The 13,802-nt window shown below is 37.4% G+C and overlaps 2 protein-coding genes across 2 annotated transcripts in view; both read left to right on the forward strand.

The window, feature by feature from the left end:
* Positions 1–10,359, forward strand: part of ESPN (espin) — a 48,901-nt gene extending 38,542 nt beyond the window's left edge. The window contains 3 exon segments of the mRNA XM_053451940.1: positions 8,180–8,259; positions 8,593–8,604; positions 9,179–10,359. Of these exon segments, the coding sequence (XP_053307915.1) occupies positions 8,180–8,259; positions 8,593–8,604; positions 9,179–9,326 (240 nt within the window). The 3' untranslated portion in view covers positions 9,327–10,359.
* LOC128470106 (espin-like protein) lies at positions 3,282–5,711 on the forward strand. Its single transcript, XM_053451941.1, has one exon. It carries the CDS (start codon positions 3,454–3,456, stop codon positions 5,146–5,148), a length of 1,695 nt encoding a protein of 564 aa, XP_053307916.1. The 5' UTR covers positions 3,282–3,453; the 3' UTR covers positions 5,149–5,711.
* Positions 10,360–13,802: the final 3,443 nt, after the last annotated feature.

A 13,802-nucleotide genomic window follows, 5' to 3' on the forward strand; every position in this document is an offset into this window, starting at 1 on the left:
TTTCAGCATGGTTTTCGATTCTTTGCAAATTTCCACTATTTCTGTGTGCTTTTCTTCGCTTCTTCAAAAATATCCCATTCACATCCCATTAGTGTTCCAAGAGTTTGATTTTAAAGAGAAATAATATTCTCGTTTGGCTAGTTTCAGAGCTGGGCTTGCAGGCCGGACGCCCTTAAACTTTTACCTCTCAAGACAAATTTTAACCCCTTGATGACAAAGCCCGTACATGTACGGACTCAAAATGCATTGTTTTCAATGGGTTTTGGGACCGCCCATTGTCCTTAAGGGGTTAAAGGTAAACACCCATAAGAGGATTCGCCTGGCGAAATGCATTTGATAGGATTTTATTGAAATTGGAAGGTATATTGTTTATATGTAAACAAAAATCCAACCTCATTAATTTCCGAACGTTCTTGATGACCTTTTTTTTTTAGTTTTGGGTTTAATGATAATGGGTATTTCTGGTGAACCCATACAGGGTTACACCTGTTGGAAGGACAGATTTAAAGTAAGCCACAAACCTTCCTCAAGAAGCGATTGTTTTTTTTTCACAATATTCTGGGTTTTTTTTCACAATATTCTGTTTTTTTTATGAGACATTCCAGAAAATATATTTTTTTTTTCAAAATTCACCAGCAAAGCACTGAAAACTTATACGACCTTGTAAATGTAACAATAAAATAATGTTTGCAAAATAGAAACAAGATTCTTTTATCATGCAATCTAAGTAGATAAAGGGTAATTTAACCCCTTAAGGACAATGGGCGGTTCCTAAACCCATTGAAAACAATGCATTTTGAGCCCGTACATGTACAGGCTTTGTCATTAAGGGGATAAAGCAGATTTGTCCGTCTGCCTTTTGCCCTTTTCCTTCTATCTAGATTGCTTGATACATACTGAACCGACTAGAAAATGTGTAGTTCGAAGTTACCCGAAGCAGCCAAGGGTCAGTTTCATATTATTATTCTTTATTGATTCATATAGTGCCATCATAATCCGCAGCGCTGTACAATGGGCAATCGAGAAGTAAAAAGTAGTGCCTCAAGTAACAATTTGGACATTAAAGAAAAAAAGGTGAGGAAGGCCCTGCTTAAGCGAGCTGAGAATCGAAGCTCACAGTAGTTCCAAATATGTCATCGCTCCCAAAGTTGCTAATGATTATTCAGAATTATTATTACAAAAAAAATAATTGCAAAATCTGGATAATAATTATTTCTTTATTTATTTAATGTAATTTGCGTATTTAGTTTTTAAGTAATTGTACGCCTCTGAAACAAAACTAACATGAAAAATGATAATAATAGTAAGGATAATGAAAAGAGAGAAGATCACGAGAATGATGTGCCTACAGTCCTTTTTATTGGTAGAAAACAGTAATTAGTACACAATTGATTAGATACTATGTTTATCACATAACAGAGCTGTTCTCCAACTGAATCAATGGGATTTTGTGGTCTGACTTGTGGTTGGATACAAAATTTAATAAATATTCATAAATATATATTTCATTTTTGGTTAGTCCTGTCCCTTTAACACTGAAGGGTAACAAAATCAAAAAGAGATATGGATATTGATTTACTAACAGCAGAAAATGTTAAGCACGAGCAGCGTTATAACAATAGGTGACCGGTACGCGAAGGGATGAAAGTCACGAGGGGTTGGAGAGAATGACCCTTCCGTTGAGTTGCAAGGTTCCGTTGGATAGCGGCCCCAAACATGATGAATAATAATGACTTCTTCCGCTGGATCCATGCCACCAATAGACCGGGCAGCAGGAGAGAGACACAGAATGAAAGTCATTTGTCATCAGACAGGTTTGTCTGTCTGTTAGACAGTGAGAATTAAAAGCGTTTGGTGTATGCAGATGCAAATGTCAGAACTAAGTAGCCATGTTTTCGGACATTGAGTCTGTTGTCTTGTATAACACATCTTTGGGTGCTTCACTCTAGTGAGGTCGATGCAAAGTTAAGTCAAATGTTCCATATTTGCATACAGGTTGAAAGCAATATATTCCTTTACATCCTAGGTAAAGTGTCTTTTATACTCACTTATTTCGTAACTGGTCACCGGAAGCATAATAGAAGCGGCAGATTTGGCCAATTTATGGACCATCTAGTCTTAGACCTTAATCTTTCATTAAACTTCCTTACATTACAATAATAGGTCAGCCCGAAAACATTCTACTTTCATACTAAAGTTTGCTTAGAATCTTATTACGATCTATAAGTTTTCATTATTCAGTCTAATAATCAAAATTACCAAAAAGCTGAAATGCCCTGAAAACAAGGAAAACCACCGTGGATACCCACTAACAGTGTGAGTTTGACATTATTTTAAGTCAGTGATGAGTCAGACCGCAGTATGACATCATTGTATTGGTTTTCATTTCAAGTGTAATAAAACTGTAACAAAAACATAGTAGTAACAAATTGCCATGATAACATCTTATTAGATATGTCCAGCGTATAGATAAATACGTTAGTTTATTAAAATGAGGGCAATGTAACCTAAGCTGTGTGTTCTCATTAAGTATTTAAGTGATGTTCTCAACAAAATGTCCCCTAATGTGAGTTCAGAACAAAGCCTGCTGACAGCTAATTAACTTTTGCCTACTAAGAAGGAATCCCCGCCAACTAAATCATGATGAATGTTACGTCCTAATTCCAACAGCTCCTCACAGAATCCTACAGAATCTTCTTGGTTCATAGTAAACGTATGACTTAAACAGAGCTCCGAGTACCAGACGTACCTATTATAGAAAAGACAGCAAGATGCATGCTATGGGAACACTAATAACTTCTTGTATTTGCAGTGTTTTCATCTATTTGCATGGAGTGGGCATGACTATCTGCGGTTTTCCAAGATGCATTTAAATTGCAGTATTTTGTGTTTTTTTAAAAAATACGTTGGGTATCATTGATACAGGTTTTTGAAATTAATACATTAATCAGACGTTATCTATTTACTATAGACACGAATACTCTATACTGCAAGTTTAAATGCCGTACATGGTCCTTTAGTGGTGTAATGTGTGAGCTGTCTTTTTTATGATCATCATCATCATCATCATCATCATCACCCATCATCTTTATGAGCATCAATGCCATGTTCTTGATTATCATAAGAAGTGAGACAATACATGATTAAGGGGGTTGTGAGCCGTATGTTTCCTCTATGATGGTACGTTCTTTGCTTCTGGACGTTTGGTTGGTTAACCAGTTTGTAAGCTGGAACACCACAACATGTTAAATACGATCCAATATGCCATTACACCACTAAAAACATGTAGCATTTGAAAGAGTGCAAAGGAAGGATAAAAATATCCTGAGGGATAGTTTTCCCCTCTGTTTTTCTTTTTCTCTGCCATAGTTTGAGGGTGGTAGTTACTATCACCCCGAAGGCTGGAGATATTCTCATGCACACAATGCCATTTTGGGACCCTTTGGGGAGCTCATGACTGAAGAAGACATTATTCGTATAGAAAAACAAATCGAGAACCTTCAGGTCATGCACAAAGTCCAGAAAGTGGAGACTGAGCTTGAACAGCTTGAACATGAACTCCAGCAACTTCTTCCAGTCTCTGCTGCTTTGTCTCAAGAGCACTTCACTGTTAATCCAAAGCAGATGCAAGGAAGAGCCGATGACCTCCCAGCTTGGTGTAGCAAGATCTCTACCCTTTTGAAAAGTATGGCCATCCTGTTGGCAACACTTGGTGGAAAAGAAGCCGATCTTGTAGACTTTGTGAATCAAGACCAGACTGAGCAGTCACAAAGTGTACTGAAAGATGGCGGCACCAATATCGGTAGATCCCAGTCGTTCAGCTCCACTAGAGAAGAAGTAGAAAAGGAAATAAAGCAATTTGGTGTTTCTGTAAAAAATTTAAAGGCTAATTATGAATTGTACACACAGCCTCAAAGTGCTTTTGAAGCACCAAACAGAATATATAAAAGAAAGAGATCACTACCAGTAGGAGCCACTCCATACACCTATGGAAGAGAACCCATCTTGGAGGAAGACTATATAACAAGCAGTGAGCCATTTCCCATTCTAAATGAAAATGAATCTGCACAGCATGAAGAACCACCCGTTATGTTATCCCATGCGCAGCTAACATACCATGATGAAGACATGTTTCCTAGGGATATAGAAACAAGTAACCAAACCACAATTATGGATGCATTGGGAGAGCCAATGTTTAGTCCAAATCAAATGACCCGAAGTCTTCCTGTGCAGACCGAACTCAGCTGCGTACAAGACTACATTGACATGAGGAAAGAAAGGATTGTCTATCTGTTTCTCGACCACTGGAAAAAGTGGACCTTCACAGAATCCATTAAGAATAACAACAGTAGAAAGAAAGCCTCAGGAACATCCGCTGAAACAGATTTCAGAATTGAGACCAGCGTTACTGACAGTGACGACGGCAGAATAAAAATGTCCAAAGGACCAAGTGATGATGACCGACTTTTATACTTTATGAAGCAGAGGCAAGTTGTGGGGAAGTTGATTAGCCATTGGAGAAGTATAATTTGTCAAGTCCCAACAAGACAAATTCGTCGTCTAAGCAGAGCAAACATGCTTTATTGGCCTGAACATTTTCTCCCACATATTGATGGGTCTCCAGTAGAGTATTCCAGCTTGACACTAGATCTCTTTATGTTGGGCTACTTCCAGCTGTTAGAAATGAATATGTCAAGAGAAGAGCGCAAATTCCGGCACATATTGTGCTATGAAATGTTTGACCGTCTTGGGAGTCATAGTTGGGAGCTGATTCGGAAATTTCACAAAGTGGTGATGGAAGAGATTGAATCTGGGAAGAGAGACTGGACCGATGGCTTTGAAGATCTCAAGCAGCAGTTTTTTGGGGACAGTGTAGAAGGAGGCTTAGTTGACATAAGAGATGTGGGGCGACTGGAGGAGACTGTGAACCAGAATAAACATCATCAAGAACATCACGTGGCCCGGGAGGTCAGAACGAAAGAAGTTGCATCGGTTCCAGAAGAACTTACGCCTCTGACCAAAAGTAGAAAAGATTCTATACAGCTCGTATCAGAACTTGGAGAATTTACTAATGATGATATATGTCGGTATATAGATCGGAGTTTTTCCTTTTGGAAAGAAAAAGAAGCTGAAATGTTCGATATATGAGATTGTCTATAACCATCTACACCAAAATAGGCTTGCCGATGGTAGAAATATTTATCATCTATGAGGCTATGAGAGCCGTTGATGCAAATGATGCGTTGCTGAAACCAATGCAGTAAGATTAATAAGACAAGAGCAGGCTTAAGAGCAGGTTTGTTTAGTTGCAGAAGTAAGGGAAGGTATCAATCACCATATAGGAAACCCTTTCACATACATTTAACAGTAAATATTAAAAAATACCCTTTTTTTACCAGGTCAATGTTACTGAACCCACCAAAAAATAGTCAGTCTTTACAAAGTTTGACAATAACATAATAACAATAACTAATAACATTAGCAAAGATCATTTTTTGAGGATTATTAGAATGTTACTTTATTACTAAATTTGTGTGTATTTGTTAAATAAAAAAAGAAAATCAATTATTAAAAATACAGAACCACAAAAACTTGTATTTTTAGGCAAATATGAAAAAAAGAAAACGCCGGTTCAAACAAATTCAATATAAAATATTTAATAAAAGGATTAATGAAACTATAATTTTCCACGTGGGCCATTGTGGACCAATCAGTGGTTTCATTAGTCAGTGTCCACTGAATACAGTTTAACTTTTCATTTAAGGAATCCTAAGAGTAGCATACCGTAATGATGTAATAAATCACATTGTTTCTGCCTTCTTTTTAGAATGTTTTTATTTGGTTTAAAATTGAGTAGCACTAGAAAAATGTGTGAATTATTTCATATTTACTACCACCTATGTGACTTGTTCATGAACGGTAGCATTTTAGTGATAAAACAAGGATTTAAACATTATCTCTGAAAATATTTTAATGTAGGGGCTAAGATGCAGACTTTATTAGGTTTTACCCCAAATCCACACTGTCACAGCTGAGATACTAGGTTATTATCAAACACATAGAAGAAGACATAGCTTCCAAGATATAGACAGAAATACTTTTTGGAGGAATTCCCATGATGGATTATTTTGTCACTCATTTCCAGACTCGGATACAGTTATTCAAATGTTTATGATATTAAGTGTGCCACCTAATTTATATGTGTGTCTTCCGTGCATGTGTTAAGTATGCGAATGGTCTTAACAGTTATTAAAAATTAGAATACAATGGGATAAATATAAAAAAAGTGATACCCTAAATCAGGGGTAGGCAATCTTCGGCTCTCCTGATGTTGTGGACTACATCTCCCATAATGCCCTTACAGTCATACTGCTGGCAAAGCATCAAGGGAAATGTAGTTCACAACATCTGGAGAGCCGAAGGTTTCCTACCCCTGCCCTGAATGATGTACAATAATTAAATCCTTGAAGCTCCACTGCTAACACTTCTAGTAAATTAGATTTGTCAGCAAAAGGAGAAGTAGAATTGGTGGCAGAAGTGGGATCTTTATTTTCTCAATTCTAGTAAACCAGTGATTAGTTACCAGTAGCTTAAAGTTCAAACGCTAGGAATGGGTGACAAAATTATGCCTTTTAGATACTTGCTGTGGTTTCAGTACAGGGCTCTTCTGTGTATCCCATAATCCAATGATTAAAACACAAATCGTTATGTTTATTGTGCATCGCTCTAATAATATGTGATTTGCTTTTGTGTTTGCTTTTTATCATGTATCTGTGTGCTGTATCTATTTACACGTTGTTTGCTTATATAAATAAAGTAGTTTGGGTTTAGATTTTAGTTATTTTATACTATAAGTTGTACTTTATTTGGTTGATTGATTGGAAGTAACTCTAAATTATTCTAACAGCAAACATACACACCACAGCTATGTACAATGATTAAAAAGTGGGAATTTCTGCCTTATGTATTAACATATTTAGAACCCCCTGCTGAATTCCCCCCTCTGCTATATCCAAAGCCTTCCAGAAAAGTGATGGGGAAGAGCGGTACATTTAATCTGACTTTTGGTTGCCTAGTTGGAAGCTACAATGAGACATGTAACTCTGGTGGTCTATTTGTCTTCTCATTGGCTTCCTTGATTGGTATTTAATGAAAAGATTCCAAAAACGTCATGGTTTGGGACCATCATAGACCAACGATAATGTTGAGATAGGGACATCTGTGCCATCAGAGATACCTGATTGCACCTCTCTACCTTATTGCCGTGCCATGGATAATGTCATGGGACATATAAATTTAACAGCCTTACAGAACATGTTTTGAAATTCTTAATCACCAGTCCATTCATCCAGTGAACACGGCTGGACACTGTAATGAGAAGGTTCTTTGTTAGAACACACATGGTTCTTACACATGTTGGTTTTCAGCAATATAACTTTTCACATGCTCATAAAAAAAGTAGATTTTCTATTTTTTTGGTGAAACATAATTTTTTTAAGTAATAATCCATAAAGCAGTGTTCTTGATTTGTTTTGTTAGCAGTAAGTCTTTGGGTCATAATTCTTTGGTAACCTTTTCCAAAAGTCAGTCTTTGCAGATTGATAAAAATTCTTATTTCAGTAATTCAGAATGGAAAGGAGCAAGGTCACTGAACCAGACAGAGAAAACATGGTAAAAAACAAAAGGGGATAAGAATGTATATATTGTACATGTGTGTTATTTATTTAGTATGTCTGCAGAATTATTTACTAATAGAATATTGGTAAATATTTTTTTTAATCCATTCAATCGACTATATATGTGTATGATACCGAATGAAGATCTGTTCATTCAATTTCTGCTACACCCAACTCAAAATTTTAGTGTTTAAAAAAATCGATCAGCCTCTGTATTGTATTGTTTTAATTTGCCCCCCCAAAAGAATTTGCAGGTATGACAATTCATATTATGACATCATTAATATAATTATTCTGTCTTTCCTGCTAGTTCATCCATATACTGTATATTTAAAATTAGTGTAATAGTATATTTAATATATTATTTATATAATACTTTTCTGTTATTAATATAATCCAATCTAACTCCCTCTTTTTGGAGTTTAGCCACAAACAATTGATGATTTTAAAAGTCTCTGATTAGTATAAAATGGTAATAATGGTCTTGCTGTGTTCTGTTATAGGAGCAGGAAGAAGCAGCTCGCCTGTCCAGCATGCCAGCATGGCGTAGAGAAATCATGAGGAAGAAAATGGAGGAGGAGAAGTAAGCGCTAATGAACCTATGCAATGTAAAAGGGCTGTAACTTCAATGGGGCAAGAGTAGAAGCTGCCCAAGGCACTGCAAGGACTACTTGAGCCTCCCGGTGACAATGCCCCTTTGCCCCAAAAGTAATGTCAATGCCCCTTTGGACACGTCTAGATATAGGGGTAAAACATTCCCATCATGTGACTTTGGCTGAAATCTATATTGAATATAGTTCTTGGTAGGACTGATGAATGACTGTATATTTACCTTTACACGTATATGTGTATAAGTGTACGTTTTTCAGAGATTTAATTTTATATCCTTCTTTTTCTTCTTCTTTTTTATCAACAGAGAACAAAAGCGGTGAGTTCATTTAAGTGCTGTTAACTTCTTTCTTTATTCGCTTACACGATTCCAATTGATTTTCTAACATTCCATTATCTTTTTTCATTATGGAGAGAATAGCTAGTCTCGGCCCAATATGGTTCGTTTTTAGGCAGTACTAAAACTGCTAACAATTGTAGTGTATTTGTAACATAATTCCATAATTCCATGTATTTAAAAAATGTCTTTACAGCAATAGCACACGTGGGGGGCTTTTGGGCAGCATTGTATAGGTATTAGGTTTTTCCGCACATAAAGCCCAAGAAGGTTCCGGGTCTTATTGAAACTTTATACTGAATTTCTTTTGATGTACCTTACTATTTGTAAGCACTATTTGTGGGCATTTTATGGGGCCAAGATGAATTTATAACCCCCCCCTAGAGTTTTTGTGATTGTATTTAACCCCCATGGGCATAGATTTGGGTTTCATACTTCACCATATTCTACAAAATACCGTGATCTCTTTAAACCCTTTCTTCTCTTTATTCTTTACATTTGCTTTGCGTACCATGCACACAATTATACGGACGTTAACGTTGTTATTTTATTTTAGGAAAGAACAGGAGAAGGTAAAGAAAGAAGACGAAGAACGGGAAAAGCAACAATCTGAAAAGCTAAGAACTCTGGGTTATGACGAAACAAAGTTAGCACCTTGGCAGAGGCAAATTATTTTAAAGAAAGGGGACATCGCAAAACATTAGTTTCCAGAAAAAAACAAGAAAAAACCCCTTCATCCTCATAACGTAAACTCAAAACTATAGATTTCCACTGCCAGCTGGTCAATACGTAAATGTCAAGCGAGTGTTGGGGATGCCGTTAAATCCTGCTCTGGCTCATAAATTTAACCCTTTGATTGCCAGAGGGGTCAGCCAAACAGCCAACCCTTTACGCCTAGCTGGCCTCTCTGGCAGTCGGTGTCAAAATATCATTCTTGTCCGTAGGGGAATCGAGTTGAACCCTGAAAGATCATTGCGGTGCAGCGGGTGTTTAGGTTGCGTTGGTTTTACAAATTTACACAAAAGAAACGTTTGTTTTTGTCCCAATTTTAAAGAATTAAAGCAGAATATTCCCGAAAAAAAAAAGGCAGACGCGGCACCCATCTTATTAATTATGTGCTCTGGCTTAGGAATCAAAGTATCAAATTTCTTACAGGTCAAGTTCTATAGAAGATCATGAACAGGATTACCTTACCTCTGTTCTGCTGGTAAATAAAAAAAAAATACATGAAAATGTATATAAAAATTATCTAGGGAGCCACTTAGTTAACTTAGTGGTAGAAATGACTGCCCTGTAACATGTATATTGCATTCATCCATTCAACCTATTGATCAGCTTTCACATCGTAATTCGCGGCCAGAAGTAGAGAAATGCCCCCCGATAAATCCTCTTTAAATGTTGTATGTAAATAAATCACTCAATGTTTAACTAATGTTAGATATTAGGGAATGTAAAATGCGTTGAGTGTACAATATCTTTTTTTTTTTTTTGCAGAATACATATTTTAAAGAAAGGATATATGGTAAAAAAATAAAATATATTGACATATTTGGTTTATAAGTTATATATATATACACAGATGCCATACTCAATGTTATTGCCATTATAGCAACTATTTTCTATAAATTGTCATTATTTTCCTGCTTCCTTCTAGGAATCATGCTCGGCATTTATGAAAAACAAATATCTATATTGTCTAAACACTAAGAAAATAAATCTATAGTATGTTTAAACTTCTTTATATATTTTATTTTATGGTCGCACCACAGGATGGGTCTACAGACTTTATGTGCATAATGAAATAAAGTGTTTCCGTCAAGAGGTGCGTGCGCGTGTGTGTGATATCTCCCATAACATGTATTGCTTAATCTTCCCAGAAGGCTGGTGGAGACTGCTTTATTAAGTAACCAAATCCATGATATTTTAATTATTATTTTTTACTTTGAAATCCCACATAGAGCACTTTATTATATCATATACCACGGTTTTGGTTTCCTCGTTATACTATATGCTTTCTATGCTGTCGCTATATTCCCTGAGCATTTAGGTTTAGAGGCGGCCAGATGTGGAACTAGGATTGCTCAAAATTTGTGGCCAGCATTTGTTAGTTGGGTGATGATGATGATGATGATTGGATTAACGCTTCAGCAGGTATAGAGAAGTCATATGCTAATTGCTTTCGACCTAGGACCATGCTTATGGGTTTATAGAGTGAATAGGTGAGTTACACAGGCTTGTACCCAAAAACCCTTCACCCACCCGCCCTAAATGAAGACAAGAGCCATTGATGTGGGTAAGGGAGTTGGAAACAGCTTTATTAACTCCCCAGAGTAACCATAAAACAATAACCTAGACCTAAACAACCTTTGAGCCCAGCTGGTGGTTCACATCCAGCAAGCCAAGAGTTCTGGTAGAGCTGGTGCCATCAGCCGCATGCTGGACCTGCCTCCCTAAGCCCATTTGGGCGCAGCCTCGAACATATCAACCCTTCAACGCTGGCCAAAGGGAGAACTGACTACAAAAGATGACAAAACAGAACAGCAAACATATACATACTTATAAACATAAATAAAAGAGAGGGGGGATGGTGGGAAGGGACTGTCCTTAAGAACCGTCCAGCAAAAAGGTAGCAATGTATCCTTCTTCACCTTATAAACCTCTTAACTGCAACATTGTTACCACCCAGCCAATAGGGAAACTACTGGCGTGCCCACACTATGGTCTAGGCCAGCAGTCATATTCCCCCCTTCCCTAAAGGTCCAGGGGATCCTTGCTCACTTGAATATTCAAAAACCCCCAAACTGTGGCCCTGTGGCTCTTGGGAGGTTAGACGGCCCTGACAACGATACGAAGCAGTAAGCAGCCTTAGGGCTCTGTCTTGTCATCAGTCCATGGTACAAGTGAACTATATGTGATCATTGGGGAACGTATTATATCGTAGGGTTCAGTAGCTTTAGCATATGCCTATAAATAAACACGTCAAAATGTCCTTAAACTTTATAAAAGATACTCATTTTTTGAAACCAAGTCGGTTCAGGGTGTTTTGTGATTTTTTTTAAATCACTAATACAATGTCATGTAGTTTTCTGACATTATATTCAACTCATCCATTACATTATTTTGCAGCATTATATATTAGCACAGAACATTGAAGCAAAGCTACCCAGGGCATCTTACAGACGCCGCAGTCAACATATCTGCAACTTATACTCTGGCCCCCAGGGGCCCTTAAGGGCTCCGGTCCCACAAGCTACTGTTTCCACAGACCTGATGTGAAGAAACAGATATATGTTAGCTTTATTCTACTACAGGGAATGCTGTCATATTCTTGAATGAATATTGAGTATTGGTACCGATACCCCAACATAATATGAAATATTATCAATTAACTTTCTGGGTAAAGGATGTAGGGGAAATATTTTTCCTTTTGTACTCTTACATTGACCTTTAGTTCTGGAGGTGCTCCAAGAAGTGGATAGGAAAATGCTTTGCCCCATGTTAAGCCCCCACTTTTACTTTTTATAATCTATAATTTCTAACCAAAATCTGTTCTGTGCTATGAGAATCATTATCCTAGAGTCTTCAGGGTTTGTTACTATCCTAATCAATCAATCAACATCTGAAAGTGACGTCAATAGATTTGCTCCCATTATATGCACCTACATGGGGCAGAATTCCATACAAGATGAGCTGCTAAATTGTTGCCCCCAGTGCTGCGCTTCATGTGCCAAGTGTTACATATGTTCCTCCATAATCCTCCTACAATTCCCCACCTAAATCCTGCCCAAAATGTTTTTAAGGTAGGTATCACCTCTAGTTTTAGCACCTAAAGGTCCGTCCTGAATCTGTTAAAATCCACCAAGTGGAATTCTGTCGATATTTTCCGGAGGAGACGTCTTCAAAACAGAGATTGGCCGACATGAAGCCTTCAACAGTAGGTTTCTAATTGTAGTTTTAAAAAAACACTTATGGAAGCATTAGTATATCCATTAATAAAAACCCCACCAACTCTTCTTGGAACCCAAGAAGGTGCCTGGTTTACCAGGATTGTCCTTGTCCATGAGACGTAACTTTGGGTCCAAATTCAGGCATAACTTTCCAGCTTTTCTCTCAGTTCTTCCGCGCACCCTGACAGATTCATCCTTTCCAAGGCTTTGTATATGGATTCTAAAGTAGAATGTTTTAGTTGGCACCACCTTCTGAGCATTTCATACTGCTGGTCTCGATAGTTGGAGATCTCTATCTCTACTAATTCAATTTCTTTGTCGGAAAATTCCAGGGTTCTCATGAACTCTTTCCACCTTCTGATGGGAACGCAGTCGATGATGTCATACAGGGTCCTACCTTTCTGGAGAACAGAAGTAAGTTGACCTGTTGAAGATGAAAAGTATCAGCGTGTCAGTGTTTATCTAGCTCGGTGCAGTGCCTACTTATACCACTGAATATTTCATGGATGAGCTGAATGCAAGTCTATTGTGACAACAAGGCACTCAAACAAAAGGGGGGGGTTATTAATAATAGATTTTGTGTGCTGCTGCAGCAGCAAATGTTTTGTTTACAGAGGGATAAACCTTGGGATTAAGTCTAAAAGGGAATATGATTCATGATCACCCTTAAAGGGACGCTCTGATGTCCAATGAAGTCTCACCAATGAAGAATGCAAACGTTGTACATTAATATGAATTCATTAAACCCAGGGAAAATGCAGCTCCAGGGCTGCAACACAACACCCTCTTTGTCATTCCATGTGAAGCAGCCGATCAGAGCTCTCTTTGAAATCAACTGGAACACTTTCTGTCCAAGCGCAGAACATTTCGAGCTTTTGGCTTACCCTTACCTCAATCCATGCTTTATGATAAAAAAATACTTTACTAAACAAAAGATATCCAGTTAACAAACGGCTGCATAGTTTGGACAAAGTGCTAAAATGTAACTGAAATAAGTGTGATTGTTACCTTGTAACAAGGTTGAAGAAACTAGGTGGTCATCAGGAGGGTCTTCTGACTTTAGACAAATACTGGACTCTGAACAATTTTCATTTACGTTTTGCAAATTCTTCTCTGGAGCCTGCTGCTGAAAATAAAATAAATGTCATTTTCCCCCCCTGATTCTGGATCATATCACCACATTTTGGATCAGAATTTTGGGAAGCTACTGTGCATTAAGGTCTGAAACATGCT

This window comes from Spea bombifrons, chromosome 12, assembly GCF_027358695.1.
Source record: "Spea bombifrons isolate aSpeBom1 chromosome 12, aSpeBom1.2.pri, whole genome shotgun sequence".
In the NCBI taxonomy this organism is placed as follows: Eukaryota; Metazoa; Chordata; class Amphibia; order Anura; family Pelobatidae; genus Spea; species Spea bombifrons.

What these genes read in the sequence shown, in the direction of transcription:
- LOC128470106 (XM_053451941.1), top strand. Translation starts at nt 3,454, where the DNA reads ATGACTGAAGAAGACATTATTCGTATAGAAAAACAAATCGAGAACCTT.